Source organism: Psittacula echo (genome assembly GCF_963264785.1).
Source record: "Psittacula echo genome assembly, chromosome: Z".
In the NCBI taxonomy this organism is placed as follows: Eukaryota; Metazoa; Chordata; class Aves; order Psittaciformes; family Psittacidae; genus Psittacula; species Psittacula echo.
In genome coordinates this window covers 46,350,717-46,375,569 of record NC_137742.1, presented here as the reverse complement: position 1 = coordinate 46,375,569, position 24,853 = coordinate 46,350,717, and the positions used below count along the sequence as shown (strand labels likewise).

General features: G+C 37.8%; 2 protein-coding genes across 10 annotated transcripts in view; one reads left to right on the top strand and one right to left on the bottom strand.

Moving 5' to 3' along the window:
* CDC14B (cell division cycle 14B) overlaps positions 1 to 16,405 on the top strand; it is a 49,985-nt gene extending 33,580 nt beyond the window's left edge. For 3 of the 9 annotated variants that reach the window (XM_080637274.1, XM_080637273.1, XM_080637268.1), the window contains 2 exons: positions 7,186 to 7,302; positions 10,662 to 16,405. In XM_080637274.1, the coding sequence (XP_080493400.1) occupies positions 7,186 to 7,302; positions 10,662 to 10,701 (157 nt within the window). In that variant the 3' untranslated portion in view covers positions 10,702 to 16,405. Of the gene's footprint in view, positions 1 to 1,387; positions 1,528 to 7,185; positions 7,303 to 8,002; positions 8,074 to 10,661 lie in introns of all 9 variants that reach the window. The other 6 variants (XR_013958714.1, XM_080637270.1, XM_080637269.1 and 3 more) reach the window with 6 other exon arrangements.
* Positions 16,406 to 21,390: 4,985 nt separating this feature from the next.
* The window catches only part of HABP4 (hyaluronan binding protein 4), a gene marked incomplete at both ends in the record, with an annotated part of 31,150 nt that continues 27,687 nt past the window's right edge, over positions 21,391 to 24,853 (bottom strand). Inside the window, 2 exons of the mRNA XM_080637421.1 lie at positions 21,391 to 21,447; positions 23,730 to 23,909. Coding sequence (XP_080493547.1) covers positions 21,391 to 21,447; positions 23,730 to 23,909 — 237 coding nt within the window. The remainder of the gene's footprint in view (positions 21,448 to 23,729; positions 23,910 to 24,853) is intronic.

Genomic DNA, 24,853 nt, shown 5'->3' with positions numbered 1-24,853 from the left:
GCCGAAACACATCACCTCAGCTACCTCAAATAGTTCAGTGAAAAACAGCTACCTTGCACATTAGTTTCTAAGGCACTTAGTGTTTTAGTTTCCACTTAATAATATTCTTTTCTTAAAAGCCACTTTTAAGTCATGCAATAAAGATTGTGAAAGATCTCATTTATCTATGTTCCATAAAATGGACGTAGACTGTATGGTAATCTGTTCAGAACCATTGTCCTAATATTCAGAAAGCCTATCAATTATTAAAAAATTATTCCATTCATAAAGCATTCTGCAATGTGACTGCTGTAATTAAAACTAGTTAACCTTTACTTCTGTACTATTAAAATAATCGATCTAGGGCTTATAGTTGTTTTTTATAGTATGCATTGTGGCATGGGGAGTTAGAATTTGCCTCCTCCTGTTCCTTCACATTATTTATACGGTGTGCAGCTTACACTGAAATAATGTGGTGAAAAATGAATGTATAATGTCTTAGATTCTTTGTGTTACAGTTATTAAACCAAAATATCCCTAGGAATATTTAGCTGCCCTACATGAGTCTTTCATGTTAGAAGAGGTGTCAGTCTTCTTCCATTTTAGGTGACTGTTAAAAATAATTAATCTTGCAGTGAAATTGATTAATTTTATCTAAGCAAACAAAAAGGAGCTTCTAAATCCTCTATGTAGTTTTATTTCACAGAAGAGGAAAAAGAATGAAAGAATAGAGCAGCAGAAGCTGGGACAATTACAGCCTTTGAGAGCTAGAGGTGTTACTTATGTACAGTCACAAGGGATCTGTGTACGATGCTTGTTAATGTTTCTTGAACTTGGTTGTTCTCACTCTGTGTGGTTTAATGAATGGATACTTTCTAATTAGCAGTATTTTGCACCTTCTGCACCTTTGGCAAAGGATGCTGAATTAGCTTTTGCTACTTTGAACACAGGAAGGTAATATAGCCCTTATTCTGGGAGTTTACATAAGTTGCTTGCTCCTGCAAACTCATCTGGTTCTGATCTAATGTTTTAGTGTTACAACGTACGATGGTGAAGTAGGTCGTATGAATATAGGCTGATCAAACTGCGTAAGAGGTGGCAGGAAGAGATCAGAGATGTACTACTCCAGCATGCACTTACTTTCAAAAAGAACAATGCAGATTTTCTTTGGAATAGATGACTTCAGTGAGGATTTCAGGAAATTTGCTTTGATTTTAGCAACACATGGATACTACATTTGGCAATTTATGATCACATGGATTGTTACAGTCGTAGAAAGTAAGAAAATGCTTGGCAAAGGTTATAGAGCAGTATGCATTTCAAGAGCTTGAAACAAGCTTAAATGCAGCAATAGCTTTTGCTTTTGAATTTTTGTTCATCTTTTCCTCCCCCTCCAACCCCTTTTTAGATGGCTCCTAGCTATGCTGGTGTGTACACTGTGTAGCATTGTCATCTGGTGGATTATATGTGGCTCCCTCCTGCCCAGCCTACTATTCTGTCTAGATGGTTTAAGAAAACAGTAACCATCACCTGAGAGAGAGCCACTGTGTAAGTGTCCCATTCCATTTCTCTACAATAGCTCACGCTTTGTGTCTAGTGTGTCTCATAAATGCATGTTTTCATATCATGTTTCTTACTGGCTTTTTTGCAAGAGTAATTTCACTGCGCTGGCTTTGTGGTATTTTTGTATGTATTATTTCTAATAACTGAGTGATTTTTATGGCTGGCTTGCAATACAAAAAGCTGAAGAGTTTTTATAATTAGGATAACTTATAATTTTGAAGCTTTTCTTCTGTGCATGCTCCTGCAAATAAGCAAAACTATATAGGCAAAATTATATTTGTAAAAAGGAAAAAGTACTGCTTTAAAATATGATCCTATCCTTTGCATATTGCAGATGAAGATGTTAGCTTCAGTTTTACTTTGAAATTCATGAACTTACAAAGTGGGCTAGGTTCTCACAGAATCACGTGAAATGACAGGAATCAGAATTTGTTAGAAATGTTGGTAGGTCTTTGTTTTTACTAAGAGACTATAGTAGTATATGCCATAAGAGGCAGTAACGTGGGACTTCTTTTTTCCTTTTTAGCGTAACAAAAGTTGAGGCAGGTTGCAGCATTAGGTCAAGGCTGACTTGTTTACCCAGCCAATCTGGTTTCGTCTTCTTATGTTCGCAAATAGCTTTTTATAAAAGATCTTTATGAAACTACTTAAACCCCTTATTTCTGTTACTTGGATTCAGGAGCTGAGTAAAGCATTAAAACCACTTTCGTTCCTTGACTAAAGTTTTCACTCTTTCTCCAGTCCACTTTTGTCAGAATGGCTGCATTGATTGCTGTGCCTTCCTTCCACTTATAAAATGCCATGTTTTCATCAAGCAACAGCTTCCATCTTTTGGCTGAACAAAACTTCAGCAGCACACAGAACTGCCAGGAAACCCAAACAGGAATTTTTTGCTTGCTGTGGTGTCTCTCTGGAGCTGCTCTATTACTACCACTCTCAAAGCGAAATGGTTACTTTGGGTGAATGCTTAAGACTTTAGTGCTCTCAGATTAAAAATAGGTCAGAAAAGTATTTTACATCAGAATACTAAGTAAAAAAAGACACTATCTCTTGGCAGAACATTAAGGTTAAGAGTTTCTCTCCTTACCTTTAGCTTTGCAACTTTTTGTCTGCACTTTTAAAAAGCATGGGACTCCTTCTAAAGTAAGTGACTTAATAACTAAAGAATGAGAACTGGGAGTTGTGGACAAGTTAGGTATACCATCAACTAAAGATCACTTTAGTGATCTTTAAACAATTAGGTTTGTTGATTTTTTTCCATTGATACCTATCTTTGTCAAAGAACAGACTTAAATGAGAGACTTGCTCTCAAAGTTTTGCACCGAATGTATCACTTTTTCTTGTCTCAGTGTTTTCCACAGTCAGACTTCAGATTTCTAAACTCGGATCTCGGATTAAAAAGCTAAACTTAAAACATGGGTTAAAAAAATGAAACCATCTGCCCTGTGTTTTTCTGTACTGTAAGATCAATTCCATTCAACTGTCATCCTTTCTTTCTCTTTTCTGTATTATGTCTAAGAACTTCCTTGCTACAGGGAAAGAGAAAAGATTGTTTGATGTTCGTAAATATGTCACGATGCAAGCAATTGGGTTACTGGTGCTGCTGCCTCATATCCAGGATTAACAATCATGCAATGTTGGTTAATGTCCAGGCAGAGAAAATGCTTAAGCTTTTCTTAAAAGCTAGGCTAACATTCTCTCCCTCATGCGGGTAGTGTCCCTTGTGTTTTAGGAGGATTTATCAAACAGGATCGCGAATCAACTTGGACTGGCCTGGCTAGTCCTAGTAGCTGGAGCCCTGTAGAACAAAGAGTATCAATCACTTGTTGCCTGTTGATGACTTGGAAGAGTGGTAGAGACTATTCTGTTTTCCTAAATTCAGGCCTATTTTCCTAAGAATCATGAGGTGATGAAGGAGAAAGCAATATTGTGTTTGACAGACCTCATAAAACAGGTAGTGTTGGCAAGAAAAAGTGCCTGTTGCAGCACAGAGAACGCACGCTCCTGTGTAACCCTTCTTTTGCTCATCCTTCTGCAGGACAGTGTAATCAGTTTTCTTTTAAAAAAGCTTGTTGTGTGGATTGATTTCCTCCAAGATGTATTATCTTGATGACATTTCAAGTTTTGTGGATTTTTTTCTTGGGTTGTGGGGTCTTGGGCTTTTGTGTCCTGATGGTGTACCTGTCTCCTCACCCTGCTCTGAGTTAGGTGGTGAAAAAAAGTAGTGAAGTATTTAAAAGATGGTGCTACTGATGCAAACACTGTTCCATTTAAGTAGCCTTTGATTTCTTTAAAGGCCAATGTATTAACTTGAACATATAAGTAGTGTATAAACTAGTCTGGTGTTTGCTGAGTGTATTAGGTTCAGAACTATCAAGTAATGCTTCCATTACAGGTTAATTGGAGATGAAAAATTCTTATATGTATTTAGTAGTGTGGCTATTACAGCATCCTGTAGTCTGTGTTCAGTAAATGTTCTGACTTTTTTAAAAATAAAAAAAAAATAATTCAGTTAGAAAACCTTTGTGTACTTCAGATGCATCTTCTGCTGGTGTTTCTGGAAGTTCATCATTATGATGTACAGCATGACATGATCTTTAACATGAACGGTTACAAAGCAGCAAGGCAAGTGTCCTGAGGATTTTACCTTTCTCTAATGTAAATTGGGATTTTTTCTGGTGCTGAGATTTTGGGAGGATTTCCTCTACTGTGACCTCATCTCATGTCCATTTAAAAATATATTAATCAAAACTGCTGTCAAGTGAGGCTGCTAGTCTCATTGTGTTCAGTCAAAAGTCCATACATTAAAGACAGTTTCTTCTCTTACCTTAAACATATATGCAATAACATTCTAACAAAAGCTCTGGCAGCAGTTAAGTTCTCCTAAGCTGACAGTTATCTGGCTCAGAGACAGTTCTGGGTGTTTATTTGTAACACCATGACAGACAATGATGTAAGTGGGACTTTGCCTGTTTTCCTTGAGCTGCTATCAGCCTTGGAAGGCTACAGTTTTAATCTGATTTAAAATGTATATTTGATCATTCAAGAATGTTTTGCTCACAAGAATTTCAATTAATCCTTGCTCTTGGGTAGCCATGTGAAGTTATGTATGGGTGAGGTATAAAAATGACGTATTGACTGAAGAGCAGATGATGTTAAAGGTTCTATCATGCTCACAGCTGGCTCTGAGCTGATCCCATAAGCCAGCTCCTTCTCTCCCTGCCAGCTGGTAAATACAGCAATTTAAGATGATGTTGCGGTTGGTTTGGTCTTATGGTGCAGCTATATATGTGACTATTTTTATAAGTCACATTCACATTTAGAATATCTTTTCTTTCTTTGTTTTGAACAGATAAAATGAAATTCTGTGGGAAGTAAAGACATCCCTATGATATGTTGAATAAATGAATATTAAGTGTTTATGTAAGATGCTATCTTAACACTTCATAATGTTTCTTCTCATATTCATGAAATGTATGGGTTTAAGCCATGTATGCTTACCAGTTTTCTAAACGTCTCATGCCTGGAAAGAGAAAGATTAGAACCATTAGATTCCATTCCAATAACTTTTGCTTTCTTTGTATGTACATTACATGCATTTTGTACAGTGAGACACTGTATGTATATCTTTAAGGAGAAAACACGATTTTTCCATATTTCTGTCTGTATGAGCACTTATAAACCAGGATGTACCAATATTTGGTCATGCTTATATTTCAGTGACTAAATGTTTGGGGTTCAACCAGCTTTGTACCTTTCTGTTCCATCCTGAAAGTAGCTAGTAGCACAAATAAAACTCTTGTCATTTTTAAAGCTTAGTTGAAAATGCAGTAGCCCAAATTTGTTCATGTTTTATGACAACTGTGACACTGAAAAGAGAACTTTAAGTCTTGATATTAGAACTTGCTAGAACTGGTTTACAAGCACAGTAGAAATTATAAAGTGGAACTTTCAGGTTTTGAGCCTTTTCACCTTGGGAATGCAAGGAAAACAGGTATCGTTAGAAGAATTTGTGTTGTCTACAGAAGCATGATACAGTGTTGAAGGTATCTAGGTTGTGTTTACTGTAGAATTTGCTTTGCAACTTACCATTACAATCTTGTGTCTTATCTTGGAGGAAGAGGAGACTGTTTGGCTTGGAGTTTTGCAAATCAAATAACAAGATTTTCCATGCCTGAAAAACTAAGAGAGGCTTGTTGAAGTAGAAATTTAAAATACTTGAACTTTGTGGCTCTGTAGTCATCTGTTTGCTAAAGAATCTGGAAGTACATTGTAAATAAGGTTGCTGATCAGTTTTACTGCTGTAAAGAATCTGGTTTAGATGAAATTGTATTGTCTCTAATGCATATTCTACTTCTGTTATCAAACCCTTATAAAAAATGAAAGCAGAGGGTTTGAGGTTTTTTTCCCTTTCTGTTTTTGATGAATATGTTACACAAGTATGAAAATACTCATATTTGCTCCCGTGTATGCCTATCCACCTTTGCTCCAGAGGTTAAGTTTTACATTCGTATTTGGGATTTCTTGAAAACAGTGTCTTCAGAGTATTAAGCAACCAGACTGCAGTTTATACAACTTAATGAAGGTTTTTATTTCCAGTCTAATATAATCTGCTGACACAGGTGGACTCAGTGAAGCCACTGAAAATTAGAGTCTAATAACATCATGGGAAAAACCATAATAGCCAAGTTACTCTTGGCTCTGAATCTCTAAAATTATACATAGTTTTATAGTTGGAATCTTGCACAGATGGAATGGCTAGGAAGTAGACATATAAAATGATCCATTAAATAGATATCTGTGGGCTGCATTGGCCAGTTGTCACTTTTTGTCTCCATAGTATCATAATTGCACTACAGCTGTTCAGAAATACGGAAGACAAGATTTCCCTAACCAGTTGGCTAGGGCTAGTGACTAAAAATAGTTACTTGCATTTCACAATCTGGAATTCTTTGCTTACTGATGTAAGCAACACTAGGATTTATCTGCCTGTTTAAGAAATAGTAAGTATATTGCTGTGGAGTCTTCCAGAGAAGTGGTTGAGCACAACCACCATGTAAAGCTGAATTTTGAGCATGGTGTAGTAATTCCCTGCAAGAGCAGAATGCCAGTATATGCAATGATTTTCCTAGCCTACTGTATTTGAAGGGAATAGCTCATGGTTAATTGCAGGAGATTTAGACTTTGATCTTCACAAATTGATTTACTTGGGTTTTTTTCTGAATTTCTGTGTCAGTCTCAAAAATAATGTTTGTTGTGTACTTAAGATTTGATCCTGTTTTGTTGTTGTTTTGTTGCAGTAATTTAAAGTACAGTTTCTTTGCCTTTTTTTTTTTTGTTTGTTTTTGTCTTCTGAAAACCAGGAAATTCAAAACCATTAATTTAATGCATTATTTGAAAGGAAAACCAACAACACACAACAAACTGCTATGCTCCTATTAAACCAACTTGCATTACCATAATTACAAGAAGGATATTATAAAAAGAAGGATGTGTTTCAGGCAGAACAGTTAGTTTTTAGTATGATTTGTGAAAAGCCATCTGGTACTTGTTAGCTCCGCTGCAACTGTAATGTCCTCTTTTTGAGTGTTTTCCTAGAAACGTGGAGGTTATATAATCTTTCTTTTTTCCTACTCTTTACAGAGTAATTCTGCAGTCCAGTGTTCAGAAAAGTAAAACCTCTGAACCTAGCATTTCTGACAGTACAGACATTACTAAAAGAACTACCAGGTCTGCTGCAAGAAAAAACAGTTTAAAAAGGTGAGAGTTACCATCTTTATAGATTCAGTAACTGTTGTCTAGGCAAATACTTTGAGCTGGTGTATCCATTGCTGACAGGAGCTTTTGCCACAGTTCAACTCCTTCGTCTAGCAATGAGAAATGAGGAATTCTGTGGTTGAGGAATTCTGTGGTTTATATCATGTACTGAGAATATCGGTAATGTTAAATCTTAGCTGTGTATGTTGCTCAGTCTTTCAACTTCTAGAATATTACGTTGTAATTCCTAATATGAGTCCTAACAAAACTTTCTTTACCAAACCTCTGCCTAGAGTAAGAGGTGGAAAGGTTGTTCACAGCGTTAAGTCAATTATTAGTCAGTACATGAAGTCAAAATTAAGAGGAGTTTGATGGACAACTGAAATGCAGTGGTACTGGAGAGGTGAAATGTATAAAATGCATGTGTATAGTGCTTGAGATTTTGTACTGAGAGTATGGGCTGATAATCTGAACTGAACATGTTTAATGAAATTTTAAATTCAGACGGATTTATGCAAGACTGAAAGTGTCTTTTGGCCCAGAAGCATATGGCCTCAGTACTGCTATGTTTCTTTGTGTGTACATGTGTTCATGTCCCTCTGTGGCAGCTCTCCAGGCTCAAAGATGAATCAGAGAATATAGCTTAAAATTTCCATGCAATTTCCAGTGGTTACAATTGACAGAATTTGTCCTGTACTTTTAGTGGAAACCTTTTGAATGTGTCTGTCAGGTGCTGAAGAGACTTGATGTGTTGAGAAGAGTAAAATATGGCAGGTAACATTAAAAAAAGTAGTTATGTAGCTTGATTTGTAAATATTGCTGAAAGTTCCAAGTTCTTCTGCTGCTTTTTCCTCACAGAGCTTTTCTTTCTCCTTCCTCATCCTGTTGTCTTGAATGTAACCAGTATTACAAAAAATTCACTCTATCAAACAATGGAAATAGTCATTAATAGTAGACTGCAGTAAATTCTAGTCAGAGAATTTTTACAGTGGTTATATTAATGACTTTTAGTTTCTTGTAACAATGTGTTAAAAATAATCCCTTTTTCCTGAAATGCGTCTTTTACTAAAAATCCGAAGTATTTCTCAGGTTTTCCTGTTTGGTCACTTGCTTTTTTCCTCCATTTTGCATCATTTTCACCACATCAGTTTTGGTCCAGACAGAATTGATGGGATTCTGCCTGCTCTTTTTCTTGTTCATGACTGTCCCAGTTTTAAGTGCCTTAGTAGCTGTATCCATGCACATGTGTGACTGAACAGAGATTTTCAGTTCCTGGAAAACACACCTCCAAGTTGGTCTTTGTGTTCTGTGAGATGAGAATACCTGTCCTTAGGAGGAAACAACATCCCTGAAATAGAGCTGATAGAAGATTTCGGTTATTTTGAAAGAAATTCTTTAGGTATATTGCCAGATTTATGACTTTGAGGACCAAGGATCAGTTTGATCTCAAACTTCATGAACTACTTCATATTTTAACGGATTTTCTGAAACTTCTACCCCAAATACCTCGTTCCATGTACTGTTTCTTTTCTTCTAATATCTGAGGTCAAAGAATTTCAGTCACTTTATGCTTGGATCCAAGAATCAATTTTGTCCTGAATAGTTATGTCACAGTTCTGGAGTTCTTAATTGTCTTGTCATCTGAGAGGACTAGTGGGTCCCTGCACACTGGTCCCTTAAAGGGTGTTTCAGTATGATTGTACAATTTTATAGACTTTGAAAGCAGTACCTTGTTGTTAATCTTTTAGGTGTCTCTTTATTTTTCCAGTAGTATTTGGCAAAACCTCACTTTTTATTTTTCAATTTTATTTTTTTTTCTTTAAGCATCTCTTTGTCTTTTTATCTAAGTTTATTCTAACTTCTTGAAGTCTGTGCAATTTGCATGACCTCACAGTGCTCGAATTGATTGACCTGTTACAGATCAAGTGGATTGCAGGGTAGAGGAGGAGAAATATTATTACGAAATTGAGATCATGCCCTTGACAAAGACATTGACAAAGACATCTGTCAAGACCTTGTTGCCTTCTCTGGACTTCCAAGATAACTATGTACCCGTGTACTTTCAGTATCTTGTCTGATTAAGTTCCAGTGGAAACATCTTGCGGTATTTTTACATTTTCTTTTGTTGATGCTTTAGGTCATTTTAATCAATTCTTACTGTAGATTAATCACATTTGCGACCCATCCTAATGCAGAATAATTCACAGAGCTGGGTAATTCATTTGCTGTTTCATCCTTCAGACTCTTGGAGACACTATCATAGAAATCCTCCAGAATGACTTGTTAGCTAAAACAGCAATTTACATCTAAAACACTCTATTCTGTCTTTGCAAAGAGAGTTTAGGGAATTTCAATTCATTGCATTTCTTTGCAGTACTTCTCTAGATGTCACATGTCACTTATGAAAGACCAGTGGACATAATACTTTTTATCTTATGACTGAAATAAGACTGTTGTTGAACTGCAAGAAATTGCATTACTAGAGCATTATCCGCAGCCTTATTCTGTGGATGCCCTTATTTCTCCAGTTAAGATGTTTTCCTTGTAAATTTGCCAGTTACTGAGAAGTTCAAGTCTATATTTTAACAAGGTGCATACATAAGATCCAAACCAATTGAATCTTAGTAAGATGCAAATGAAGCAGTCTTTTCTGTGTTACCACACACAATAGAATTAGGATTATGTATATAGTAATTTGTTGAATAGAAGTGAAATAAATCTTAAGCCGTGAAAGAATTTTGGTAGGTAGAAGTGCTTAAGGGAATGCAGGTCAAAAAATAATTGAGAATATGGAGGAAAATGTATGAAAAGTGTATTGTATAGATTCCTTTACTTCTGTTAACCAGAGAGATATATCACAAAAATTAACTAAGATGAATATGCTTTAAAAATCTCATATGCTTTTGCTTTGCTGGGAATTGTAAAGCAGCCTTCTGCACCCTTGTTCAAACACTGAAAACTACCTGCAGCTTTTCAGAGCTTGTCTATATATAATCTAAATCTAGCTTTTAAAAAAATGATGTTTCTTTATTATTCTTTTTACCTTTCCTGCAGTCTGATATCTCAGAGAGAGAGAACGAAAAGGAATGCTTTACAGCAAATGCGCTTAATGAAGTTATGGTACTGTTAACCCTCTGTTGCTTTTCTGTATGAAATGGAACCTTTATTCATATTGTCTGTAATCAGAGCAGTCCTTGCTTTCTTTACAACCAATACTGCTGTGTTCTTAAATGCAGTGACTTTTGTCTTCCATTTCTTTTCTTTGAAGTATTGTTTGCTCATTTTACTTTGCCAGAAGTGTTCACTTGAAATACATATCAAGTGCATTTTTAACTTTTTTCCTTAAATATGTTTTATTTCAGCAGCCAGTCCATCCCAAGGGCTAGAACAGTATTGCGTTAAATTTTAAATAAGGAACCGGTATTGAAGACAATATTCAAGAATGAAGGGGACATGACTAAAGGGGATGTAATGCAATTCACGAAAGATTACTTTGGCTCCATCTTTCAGCAAAAGTGAAACAGAAGAATCTCTTCCATATTCGTAGAATAAAATGGACTGTCAACATGCTTGGTAGACATGTTTCTAATGTGCTGACACTTTCCCGGACAAAACCAACAAAATCAATGTACATTCAAACTCAGGTGTAAATACTTAAGCTCTCTATTATAAAGAGGGCTTGCTAGTATGTATGATGCATGTGTATAAATTGTGATGGCAATCACTTAGCTGCTGACCACCAGAAATTAAAGTTGGTGGGAGCTTTTAAATATATAAATCTGTGTTGTCGGTTCAGACTGGGCTCAAGTCTTCACTTGGGTCTGAAAATCAACCACAGTAGGCTTTTTCTTACAGTCTTGGTACTCTCCTGTGTTAATTGGCTATTCTTTCTTATTTTGTATGAAGTTTTTTATGAAGCCGCAGTACTGAGTACACAAAGTAACTATTGCCCACCAAAGAGTGCTTTATTTTCAAGGGTTGTGTGGTTTGTTTATTTTGAAATACACTAACTGTGATTAACTTGTTTTTAATAGTAATATATTCTTAGTTATTCACAACCAATGGCACCTTTAACTAGTTGCAGTTGCTTTAAATCTGGTACGATTTCAAGGGAGGAAAAACAACTTACATTTAAAGCAGTGTTGTCATATTGAAATGTCATTATTGTTTACTTCCCTATCTTCAAGTCTTTCAGGTGACACTTCAGATTGGCATACCTAATAGGTAAGATTTTTTCCCAGGTTTATTGGTACACTTGACATGTATATGTCAAGTACACAGCGACATGTGGATGTCACTGTTTTTTAGCTTTGAGACACTTAATGAGTGCAGCACACTAAAAGGGAAAATAAGCTTGCTGTATGACTGAGGTTGGTAGTGGAACTCAGGGGTGAGTAGATTTTTTTAAGATCTAATTAACACTTACAGCTCCTCTCTGTTAAAAAAGAAGTGTGATTTTTAGAGAGAGCTGTCTGAGACTGACATTTTCATCCACTACAAGACTGTCTTCAAACACTGGCAGCATTTTTTCCCTACCACTTTTCGCATTATGAAATCTCAGAGCTGAAGTTTGTAGCTGCATATCCCTCAGACGAGGACTGTTACCACGTAGCCTTAAATGTGATAAGAGTTATGTGTCACTTTAGTGACTCTAACAGTAAAAAAACGGAAGAAACTGAGAGATCTGAAATGTTAGCAGTGGAATAACTGAAGATTTTAAATATACAGGTTACCTCTGCACAGTGAAGAATTTTCCTTTTATGAATGTAAGTGGGCAAGTTTGGTGACTAGTTTCAATCTACATCCTTCTAAATTAAAATTAAACTGTTAGGCTGGTGATTTTTGAATTCCGATACGAATAACCATACACTGGCTTGAAAACATTTTGTGGCAAAAGCATCATGAGTTGGAGAGGAGGCAAGATGTAAGCTTACAGGTAGCATCCATGAGTTTGGATGATCAAAATTTGCAAATACAAATAAAACAGAAAAGGCTTATATGGTGCAAAATAAAGGACCATTGAGACTCAGATATTTTTTGTTTTCCTCTTATTCTTAACTGTCACCACCATTTTCTTATAGGTGAAAGCACCTAAAAGAGAGGGACTGAATTTACCCTGATACAATGATTAAAATTTGTATTTTTTTATTTATTTTTTTATTTTTTTAAAGCCATTTACCCAAAAGCTGAAGTACAGGTAACCACAATAGTAGATATATTATGCAAACATGAGTCTGTGTTTATTTTTGACAGAAATTCTTACCTTGGAAGGCAGAAAGAATGAAACTAGTGATGTGAGAGGGTGAGAGTCAATACAAGAAGTAATATTTATTGTGTTTGGCCTTACCCTTCTCTCAGCTGAGCTTCCTGTTTTACCGTCTTTGTTCTAACCTAAAAATAACCAGTCTATTTCACACCTGTTATGAATTCCAAATTGGAATTTGCCTTTTTTAAAGTAATCAGCGTAGCCATTATCACTTTCAGGCTCATCAGAAGAAAGTTTGCATAAAAGAAGCGCACAAACACAACAGGAACTCTAGCTAGACCAAAACTGCATGTTTGGCACAAGTGTGTTTCAAGATACCCCTTCCACCTCCCAGTATCTTAGTGACATATAAATGTCAAAGGCATTTTACATTTGAACTCTCCGAACAGCCTTAAATGGAAAATTAACTCATTACCTCTTTGTGTCCCATCTAATTGTATTGCTTATTTTGTTCTTCTGAACTTTTAGCACTTTGTCTAGCATTTTTATTGTACTATACCAAAGCTGTCGTAAGTGCAAGAACGAAGAGGGGGCATGGGTGAGCGTTGGTGGGCATGGTTTCTCAATCTTTTTTGAATAGAGGGGTAGTATGTGCCAAAATGGAATGTGTGGTGGCAGCTGCATCACCATTGCACCATGGAGCAGCTGAAGGAGGTTATTTCTGCTGTCATCAATTAGAAGTTTTTCCTTAGAAATTCTTTTCCCCCTTTCAGATATATGCCAGATGGAATCTTCTTTGATCTCTTACTCAAAAGTATGCAATATATTCAAAAGCTGTAATATCTTGTGTCAAAGTGCTAGCTCCCATTACAGCATCAATATCTTAACTCGAATGTTAACCCGTACGTTGTCTTTTTGCCCCAGTATGACAATAGAGGAAGTGCTGCTGATTTAAAGCACAGTAAGATTTGGAGAGACTTGTGCATTAAAATGGAAAAAAAAAGAAAAATGTGATGTTCACCAGTTTGTTGCACTGCAGTTTTTATATTAATGGTTTGCAGACTGTTTGTCTTGCGTAAACTCATGTACAGACTATCAAGATCTAAAACTCCTAATCTGTTCATCCTGATTATTTTTAAATTGTATATTTCTAATCATATTTTTTTAACTTAGATTGACAGAACGGGAGTTTATTTTGCTGATGGTATTTTTAAGATAAAGCTTCATATTATCTTGTAATATTAAGTAGTTCAATATGCATTTGTGTCTCATTGGAAAATATCGCATATTGATTTTATACAAAGTATTCACTAGTGAGAATTGTAAACGTGAACTGTGTAAAATTAAAAATAATAAGAAATTGTTTTCTCACTTTTATTTCCAGTATGCTAAAAAATTCAGCACAAAAACATCATCTGTACTACACTGACTCAAATGTACTCTGAAAAATAATGCAAGAATCTCAGCTGCCTGAAAACCTTTGATTAAAGCACAAATCCTTAAAACATACACTTGTTTCATTTCAAAACCAAAGACCTTTGGGCTCTTTATTTCAGGCGACTCACTTTGGAAAACAATAGTAATTGTACTTGAGTTGTTGGGATACTCCTACATAGTAAAAAATGTGGATAAGACAGAAAAATGGAATTCTGGTTAATCTGTGTCATTCCTCTATGATCAAAGCGCTCGTTTTTGGAAACAGGCGTTGTACTTTGATACTTACTATGAAAGGAAAGGCTTTACAAAACTAAAAACTAAACTTCGAGGAACACTTGTTGTTGCATAAGAGTTGATGGTGGTCTAGTTAGGTCTTTAAAAAGAAAATCTAAACACAATAGCCAAAAATACGGACTGACTCAGATGCTTCTGATCACTTCACCTACATTAGAAAATACAGAACTTGTGGATGCCAGGCAGAGCCTCTTTGACAAGCAAGTAAACTTTCACTTGTTCCAAAGGTATGTTTCTGTGGTTGGAAAACCTGCATTCACCTGTTGCAAGGTGAACTTTTCTAAACTTGCATGAATGCTTAAACCACCTTTCCCTGAAAAACAAGTTGCCTGCTGAGGAGTGAATAGTGGGTTTTGCCTGGGAAAACATTGGTTTATGCATATGTCAATTAAGCCTTATGGTATCAGTAGCCATTTAAGGAGTACTTCACTGAGCACGGAAGGGTAGAGAACTAAAAGATCCTACAGAGAACAACAGACCAGTGGCCCATGTCAAATCCATTAACAAGTCAGTAAGTGCAGTGCAAGAGTAAGCTCTTTACAGTATCTTTGAATAACTTCGTTTTGGCTGGTTTTACCCTCCTTTGTATTACATTTTCTACACAGTGTATATGAGAGGAGATAAAAATAGGCTATATCAAAATGGATGTGCTGCTTAGAAATACTCAAGGTTGTTGTTAAAGAGAAAGTGCATGCTTTAAGCCTAACTCACTGAGAGATTGTTGAGGGAGAGGCATCTGCTTTTTTGTTGGATTTGTATTTTTGGGGTTGGTGTCACTTGGGTGTGAGTGACCAGTTAGCCCTTAAAACACAGGAAGGATGAGGAGAGATGGCCAAGGGTGATGTGCTTGTGAAGCTGGGGAAATGACTGGACCACAGCTGTCACAAATAAGGTGATTTTATCTCAACACAAAGGGATTGGAGGGTGGCCTATGTTTTAGGTAAACCGCTATCAGCATCTGAGTGGATCAGCTGGTGGTGTTGATCTGGTATATCAAGACCGAAGGTTTCCCTGAGCTGGCCAGATCAGCATGGAGGGAGCAAATACATAACAGTATAATCGCCAGACACCTGCCAAGAGAATTTTGAAGAGAGGAACATGCTTGAGCTGGCATCAACTCTCCTATTCCTTCCCGGCTACTGGGGACACCCTGCATGGTGATGGCAACGGTATCATAGGGACCAATAATGGGAAACACACTGGTATTGTGATTGAACTGTGCATTGCAATTGTGCTAAGTTACGACTTGTAACCTTCATTTGTGTTTTGTTTTCGGTCGACACCAGAAATACCATGTGACATCAACCATCTTCAGGTAAGTAAATTTGGTATTAAGCATGACAGCCTCCATCCATGGGTTATCTCCTGAGAAACTGGTCCCAGGGTTGGACTGTGACAACAGGGCTGAGGGAAGGCACCTAGAAAGTCTGTCACTTCAACAGCTCCACTCCTGGTCTGTGTCCTCCCTGTCAAACTCTGTCCCAGTTCACAATGACATAAGGAAAGCAAGTGCCTGGAAAACATAGGGTTAAAATACTTTTGACTTAACTTAGGTCTAAGAGAACAAAGTTTTGTGTTGTAAGTCTGTGGCGTGATAACAGAATTTAGTAGTCTTACTAACAAGAGTGAATTCTTTCTTTCCATCCTTCTAATGAGTGACCATCCTTCTAATTATCAGTTAGTTTGGAGACAGTGACTCCCGAACATCTGCTAGCTTAGGATACTCCTTGTCTGCCCATCCTGTTCTGCTTGCAATAAATTTTGTACGAAGGTCACACTGTTCTAAATCTTTGCCAGCTATCAGAAACTTGCAGATACGGCTGGTTTCAGCTAATTTGTGATTACTGGGGCATCCAACTGTGCCAAAGGTGAAAAGTGCACCCTGAGGAAGACTGCTTACTTCATCTTGAAGACCCCTGCCCCCATGAGGAAGACTACTTACTTCATCTTGAATACCCCTGCCCACGACCATCGGAGGGCAGTGCGCAAGCGCCAAAAGGGAGGAGACTGATGATAATGAGTACCTAAACTAATTGTAATATCCCCACCGAACTCTTGGGAACCTGATGAATGTGCATGTTTGTGTGTAATAAATATCTGCTTGCTTAATCCCTCGGTGTGCAAGTTAGGAGGAGCGATCCCCCTTGCACTCGGCGCCGTAATAAACATACCTGCTTTATAACTCTCTGTGAGTTGTAGGGTCTGATTCCGTGCTTCACACAAGCCTGCTAAAGAATCTCCAGCAAAACCACAGTCCAAGCAACTGTTTTCATCCCTTGGCCCGGCACAGCAGCAGATGCAAAGTATTTGTGTGTCACTGGTACCTCCAAGCCCCATGTCTTCCAACTACGCCAGCTATGCCATAAAGCAGGATAAAGGGGTAAATCCCAAACTCCTTGTGCCCTGACAGCACAGAGGGAGATTACCCTTGGCAGCAGCTATTATTGAAACCAAAAGAATTCCAAAGTGATTGCTGCCCACAGCAGAAATATAGCAACCATGCAAATGCAGAAGCAGACCAGTTCTCGCTCTTGTGAGCTTGGTCTTGCTTCCATCAGTGCTTTGATTCCCTTCTCTTCAGATGTCAGTTCCTTGGCTTTATACTCAGTGAAAGGGCTCCACATTACCCCTCTTTTACACACAGTTTCTCTATAGACCCACTTGTGTTTCTTCCCATGTTTAAGTTCTGCAATTATGAGATGCATTTCACTGTTCTTCACAAAACATCATGCTCCTAGGCCTGAATCTCTACTTGGTACTCATCTCTTGCAAACCAACATAATCTCTCATAGAATCATCTTAGGATCATCGAATCATCTTAAATAAACTATTACTTAATGTTCTTTGTTGGGTTCCCTTCCCTTCCTCCTACTGATCAGACCTTTTCCAGCCTGTGGCCTTCTTTCACTTCTGTAGAAGCTTCACTGAAAAGGTTACTAGGTTTTAGTTTCCCCATAATAGCTTCTTCCAAGGTCCAGAGCCTTTGCTAAAGCCAGGAAGACCTCTGAAAATAGCATTCAATCTGCAAGTAACAGAATATGACAAACCACTAGCAAGCACAGAATTCCTGCATTATAGTAGGTCAACTTGTTTTTTCTCTTGCCAGAATAAATCTGTATCTTGTTGCTACTATTTTACCTTTTGCCAAAGCTATCTTGCCAATTCAAATAAATTATGCAAACTTGGTTTCCTTGATTCAAGTAGTAACTACTGTACAAGTCTAGACAGAGGAACTACCAATTCTAACAGCAGACAACAGCTTACTGAGTCTGCTAACTAGCTGTAAAACATTTTGGACAACAAAACACAGAATTCACACTAGCTGCCGAAACAGGGTGAGCAAAAACTTTATTCAGTTCATTAACTGCTAGTTTGTCTCAGATATAACACAGCCGTTAAATGTGATGCAGTATCTAAAGCAGTTCTGAAGATGCAGCTCTCTGCAGCATTTGCTGAATCACACCTTCAGAAAGGCATTTGTTTGCAGACAAGTAATACGCAGCTGAAGATTTCATGTATTCCACATTCAATTCTAAGTAATAGAGCCAAAGTGTAACAGTTACCAGTTCTTCCAAAGACTCCAAGCACAAACTGCTCAGTACTTGCCCAGCTTATGTTACTGAAAGAGAAAAGCTCTTAATTCTACGCCTGTTGGTGACTGAAATGCACCTGCAAAAATAACCATGTTTCACATTCAACTGTTGATCCACTGACAGTGAGTCACTGTTGCGCTACTTTCAGCACTGCATATATGTATGTGTGTATATATATATATATATATATATATGTTGATGAGGATGTGTGTGTGCATATGTGCCTGTGATGGCTTTGAAAGGAAAAATAAAGGCTAGAACATTATGTGAGACTAATCTTATTGACATCAGTGTACTAGGGCTACAGATCTTGGTTTTGGGCCCAAAGGCTGCACATACCCCAAGCCCTGTCTTTACATGAACAAATATAATCAGAGCTGAAAGCTCTAACCAAAGTTTTTTACCAGGGCTTTTTACTTCTGAGTCTAGTTATTCTTTAGTATTTTTAAGTTAAGCACATACATTCTTCTTTCCTTTCAAGGCACTTTCATAGTAATAGAGAGAGATGAATTCCTTTCTTTGGAAACTTACTGTGATTTATGTTAATCTAAAACTCAAAGCTGAAATGCAGTAGTTTTTCCTACGCCACTCACTACAGTAATCCTAACAGCAGAACACATTGTAGTAGCGCATTAGAGAGTAAGATGAGTAAGCAACACAACTTAATCTTTTCCTAAGACGCATGCCATGTTCTACTAGTGTTTATATTTACAACTGCTACTGCTTTATATGAGGGAGTAAAACTAAACCTGAAGTAACTTTGCAGCAGACGTGTGCTTAACAGACACAGCTATTTTGATACCTTAAACATGACAGATGACTGAGATTTAACAAGTTTTCCTTTCACAGCTAGGCAAAGGAACTGGATAACTGTCACCACTTGCCATTTATAATTCCATCTCTATACTAAGACACTATCAACTAGATAGTGTAAGCTAGATTCAAGTCTGAGAGACTGAAACAGAAAACTGTCACAGCTAGCTGCTTTAAGACACTTTTGGTTTAATTAGCAGTACTCAGCTACAATAAACCTTATTTTCATATGGTTTTGGGTTGGGTGATTTGTGGGGTTGTTTTATTTTCTAGTTTTTGCTTGGTTTGCTTCATTTGGGTTTTTTTAAATTAGAAAGTCTTAGAAACAGCCCTTTTTTTTTTTTTTTTTTTTTTTAAACCAGGAGATTTTAAACAATCTCCTGGTCAAACGCTGATTATACAGATACACTTTGACAAGTCCTCTAAAGCAGCCCCCAAAGACCCTATTGGCCATTCTGTTTTGAAAAGAGAGATCAAAATTAGGGGAGGAAACAGTAACTTTGCAGGAGCAGGAACCAGACTGAGAAATAAAACAGTGCTTTCAGCCTTCCCAGAGAAAAGTCAGAACTGAACAAAACGCATTACATCTGACTCAGCTCCGTAGCATAACAAAGTTTCAAATTCATAGTAGAAAAAGGAAGGGGTGCTTTCATTGCTTTCCTTAACAAAAAGGAGGTGTTTGTAAAAGAAAAGTCTACACCTTCAAAACACAATGGGAAATGGAGGTGAGCCTTGCAAAGGAGCTCTCCACACCTATACATACTCTTACTCCTGCAAGCAAAACCAGCAGTAAAAATTCAGACACGTTCTTCCTTGTCCAATGGTATAAGGCAAACAGGAAGAGAAGAACAAGCAAAAAAAAATTGCAAGACCCCCACAGATAAAGTCACTTCTGTTCTACAATCATGAAACTGCCATTTTTGGCAGAAACACCCAACACCTATTAAAAGAGCAGCAGAAGCAAAATCTTAAACTGCAGTGATTTCACGTAGTAGCTTTCTCCTAAAAGGCAAAGTGGTCATTTACATTATTCCATCCAGTCCAGTTACTCGAAAAGCAGCAGCATGGGTTCGTCTAAAACCAGCACTTCTTTTGCCCTTGCACAGTTTTATTACAGGTTGTCTGAGTATCTCTATGCCACTACAACGAGCAACTTGTGAAATCTGAAATCTCACATTATAGGTAATTGTCACATCAGTAATTTAACAGTGTAAAAAAGGTCCTTTGGGCAGCACTACTTCACAGGCCATCTGTTTGGAGCATTTAGAAAAGAGTCAGTAGTCTTTCTAGGACGATTATATCCTACTGTGTAAACCCTTACCACTGAGATGAGTTATGTTAAGTTTCTGAATACTCGTAAAGCTCACTCATAAGCAACAGGTTTTTTTCTTCATCTCATCCACTATTTGCTCTCAAAGGAGACTGCCTGGAAGTGACACAAAATAAAGTGAGGCAGAGCACAGGAAAAAACCAAAAAAACCCCAAAACCCTTTATATTCATCTGCTTTCCCAGCAAACAGAAAAAATGAGTTCAAGTTGAGCAGGCATTTGTAGACTCCTTTGAGGCTGACACCTATATCCAAAACATCCAGTGTGGTTGTCCTCTCACTTCTTTCCCTCATCACTTTTGGCATCACATCCTTGCTACTCTCACATCCCTGAGAATGGCTCTGAGTGTTCCTGCCCTGTTCGACAAGGAATGTTAGGGTGTGTGGCTCAAGTGAGAACGTATGTTAAAGCTGCAAGGAAAGGACATCCCCCTCATCCCTTCTTATTTGTGGTAAGGCATGAAACATTGTAGTTTGTAGACACTTCTGCTAAAATGAAATGCTTAACAGCTTAGTTCTGTCATTAGCTGAACATTCTTACTGTACTTCATCTTCAACATCTTCAAAGGAGTTGCAGATTATATCTTGTTATTGAAGTAAGAACTGAGGTTAACTACTAGTTGAAAGAATCTGCAGCCTTAATTTTAAAGATGACTTCTGCTTACAGAGATGCTCACTGTTTTGGGCAAGTAAGATCTGCTGTTTAGGTTGGTTTGGTTTTGTTGATTTTTCATTGTTGGCTTTGGTTTGCTTTTTTGGGGGGAGTGGAGGTTTTTGCTCGGTTTGGGTTTTCATTTTGTGGTGGGTTTTTTGTTTACTTGGTTTTTTTGTTTGTGTGGGTTTTTGGGTTTTTTCAGACTGGATCCAAATAGAAAAGCTCCAATCTGCTTCTCTGACATGTGAAAATAACACCTCAAACCCAAACCAGTGAGCCTTTATTTGCTAAACTCAAGAAGAACTGCAACATATGATTGTGAAATATACACTTCACTCAAAGAAACAGGGAAAGCAGCTTTCAAATATACAGTGAAGTAGTGTTCCAACTGCAGACCATGTTGTGCAGTTTACACATCACCATGGTTCACATTTCACCATGGTTCACATTTTCACTGTGGAGGACTTAATATAATCTCTATATACACATTTTTAAACACTGTACTCTTGAACTTCATTAGAAGCCTTGTAGCGAAGGACTGTAAGCCTTCACACAGTTTTCACAGACGGAAGCAGACGCTAGAACCTGTGACATGATCCCAGTCCACCAGTGTCTCCAGAACCCAATACCATTAGCAGATCTGCAATCATTCTACACCTAATACCCAAACAGCTTTTCCAGTTGGAAGAGATTTTCTTTATTGGCACCACATAAAACTGGTCCCTTCACAGACTACGCTGAGATATCACCATCCATGACTGTTCTTCATGCCAAAGCTGGAAAATCCTCAGGATCATCAGGATTTGGAGCAACAAGCTCTACCTATAAAGTGAAAAAGGAAGCCTTATAGAAAAATGAATGCATTTCAAAAGAACCTGACAACTATTGATATGTATTTTACCCTGAAAATGGTTAATTCTTCGATTAAAGCTAAATATGCTTTGTATCCCTCACTATCACAGAAACACTACGTATTTATCTCAGAAGTTATGACTACTGTAATGTCTTCAGCATGAACTGATCCACAACCTGAGGAGGACCACAGGATCACAAGTTCTGCAGCACTGAAGTGAAGAAAAAACAGTAAGCAACCTCGCCCAAAATACTGTCTGCTTTTAGAAGCAGCATTATTATCTTGTTACATTCTGAGGCTACTGCACGTATCAGATTGTAGTTTTAAATTCTATGCTGTGTGCTTAAAGAGCCTTTTTCATTCAGATGAAACAAATGCATCAACTTGCTTCTGCATTATTCTGTAAGTTCCCAACCTTAAACTACTTGACTTATACTAGACAGAATTAAACCCAGACCTTCATTTAGCAGAAAGAAAAAGATATTCTTTTTCAGTGCACAAATGCTTCCTTTTTTTTTTTTTTTTTTTTTTTTTTCTTAAGAGAAAATGGTCAGTAGAGGGGTTTTTTTAATGGTTACATTGAACACTTGTCTCATACTGTAGGATGCTGCACGACCCCAGATTTACTTACTGATCTGGAGAAGAGAAGGCTGCGTGGAGACCTCATAGCAGCCTTCCAGTATCTGAAGGGGGCCTACAAGGATGCTGGGGATGGACTATTCATCAGGGACTGTAGTGACAGGACAAGGGGTAACAGGTTCAAACTTAAACAAGGGAAGTTTAGATTGGATATAAGGAGGAAATTCTTTACTGTGAGGGTGGTGAGGCACTGGAATGGGTTGCCCAGGGAGGTTGTGAATGCTCCATCCTTGGCGGTGTTCAAGGCCAGGTTGGATGAGGCCTTGGGTGACATGGTTTAGTGTGGGGTGTCCCTGCCCATGGCAGGGGGGTTGGAACTAGATGATCGTAAGGTCCTTTCCAACCCTAACTGTTCTATGATTCTACGATCTCACTCTCAGTAATCAAACTATTACTGTACTATACTGAAATTCACTGTAAGGGATACAAGGCTTCAGTCATTTTAATTACTTTTCAATTTATAACAAAACTCATTTTAGAAACAGATCTTCATTACATCCTTTCCTCTAGTTACCATTACAGCGACTTGTAATCAGACCTTTTGAAATATATATGTTAAGAGTTGTAAGCCTGAACCAGTATTTAATTTTGGGTCAGGAACTCAAAATAACCAGGTCAGCATATTATGAGCAGGAATATGAAACAAGTCTGTCACTCTAGAAATCAGTAATTCCACAGAAAAGGGGACAGGACACACATACTTGTTAAGACAGTTTAGCTTAAATACTTAAGCTTTAGTCTGAGTCACTTACAGTATTATGCTCTATGTATACAGCATAACAAACTGTACATAGAGTTTAGTATGCCATTTGCTTAGCTTGAGCAGCTAGATTTATTGAAGCCTTAGGCCATAAACTACAGCTTTTGGCTGGAATAGAGTTAAGTTTTCTTAGTAATTTTCCTAGTAGCTAGTACAGCACTTTGTTTTGTCTTCAGTGTGAGAAGAATGTTGATAATACACCAAATTTAGTTGTTGCTAAATAATGTTTATCCTAGGTCTAGGACTTTTTTTAGTGTCCTGTGCTCTGCTGACAAGCAGGTGCACAAGTGGGACAAACCAGAAGAGGCTGCAGCCACCAGCAGAAGCTGCAACTCAACAAGATAAGAACAGTTAACAGCCTGCCTGTATGAAGACAGAGAAAGAATCCAGCAAGGTGTTAAAAGACTCCATATCAAAAAGTCATCGTTAGACTAAAAAGGCCCATGAGGGGTGGGTGAACAAATCATAAGGGTATAGCTGCCCAGGGATTTCTTTGTTCAAGGTCCTTCTATGGAGGCATCCAGCTCGAGCTGTCCCTTTTGCTGTACCACTCAATTATTGAATTATTTTTTCCTGGAATTGAACAACTGAGACTCCGCTGCAAGAAACCTGGGACAGCCTGAAGAAGGAAGTGAGTGTGTCTGAGAAGTCAAATAGGGCACCCATCAGGTCAGTGGAACCGTCCGCTGCAGAGGAACTCCAGTCCTAGCAGTTTAAGTCTTGGTTGGTGTGTGTGTAACTCCTTGAATAGTGTGTGAACGTTCAGGCAGCAGCCACTCCCCTAACACATGCACACCAACCATCAAGAAAAATCCCCAGGCAAGCAACAAGACGACACATAAAATCCATTACCATTACTGCTGATTGAGGTCTTCTCTCCTCAACTTGTCTGCCACGACCACCACCTCGTGCTCCTCTTGATCCACGGCCAGGGCGAGGAAGACTCCCGAAATTAATATCCAGCTGAGATGTTATGTCATTCACTGGTCTTCGGAAGACATGAGAATCATCTTCATAATCTTCCCTTTGCAACTAAAAAAGAAATTCGGTTAAAGCCTATAGCTTCCACGTACAACCTTCTCCCCTTCCTGATATGTACGTATTACAGACCAAGTAGCAGATAAATCAAGATAACACCTGGAATAGAAGACAGGCCTTAATCTGCACAGGGTTTTAACTGAGGTGACAACTGTAGCTTCCCAGGTACCTGGGATAGTTCTTCATTGGCTCAGATTTTGTCCTGGCAACAAAATCATCTGTATCAGCTCCGTAACACTGAAGAGGATTTTCAGAAATATTATCTATGAGGTTTTCTAATGGACTGGGGAATTAGGCTTAAGCTTACTCTCTTCTACAATTATCTTCAAGTAATGGTTAAAAGGCAGCAGTAATGCACAGTATCTGGCTACTAAGCAACCTGTTAGTCTGTCTGCAGCTATGAGATTACTGTTGTTTTAACTCCGGATATTTCTAGTAGCTGTAGTGAATGTAAGACTACTTTCCATCATAATTCTAATGTGCACTATAGTAACAATAACATATTTGTATAAACTCATCCCATACAGTGATGAGTCACTTACTTTATTCAATGTCTAATGCAGGGATTTGACTTGTCCATGCTACGCAGCTCCCCGTAGCTCTTATTCTATGTTCACTTTGACAAGGTCCCTTGATATTACCAGACAAGAAACTTCGTGGGCAAAAAGAACAGAAACTTGCATGCACACCTCACATACTTCCATAGTCTTTTCAAAGCTTGTGAAAGATATTCACTCTACCCCTACCACCATCTCTCTCTGAGAAGGATGAAGAGAATAACGACAACTGCAACTATCAAAAGCCATGCTAGAAAGAATGCAGGCCACTTCAGTATTAGTGTCTGTCCCTGGAAGTGCTCAATGACCTGAAGCGATTAAGGCTGAAAAAGCTGTAAGTTTTGATATTAATATTATAACAAGACAAAGGATACTATGTGT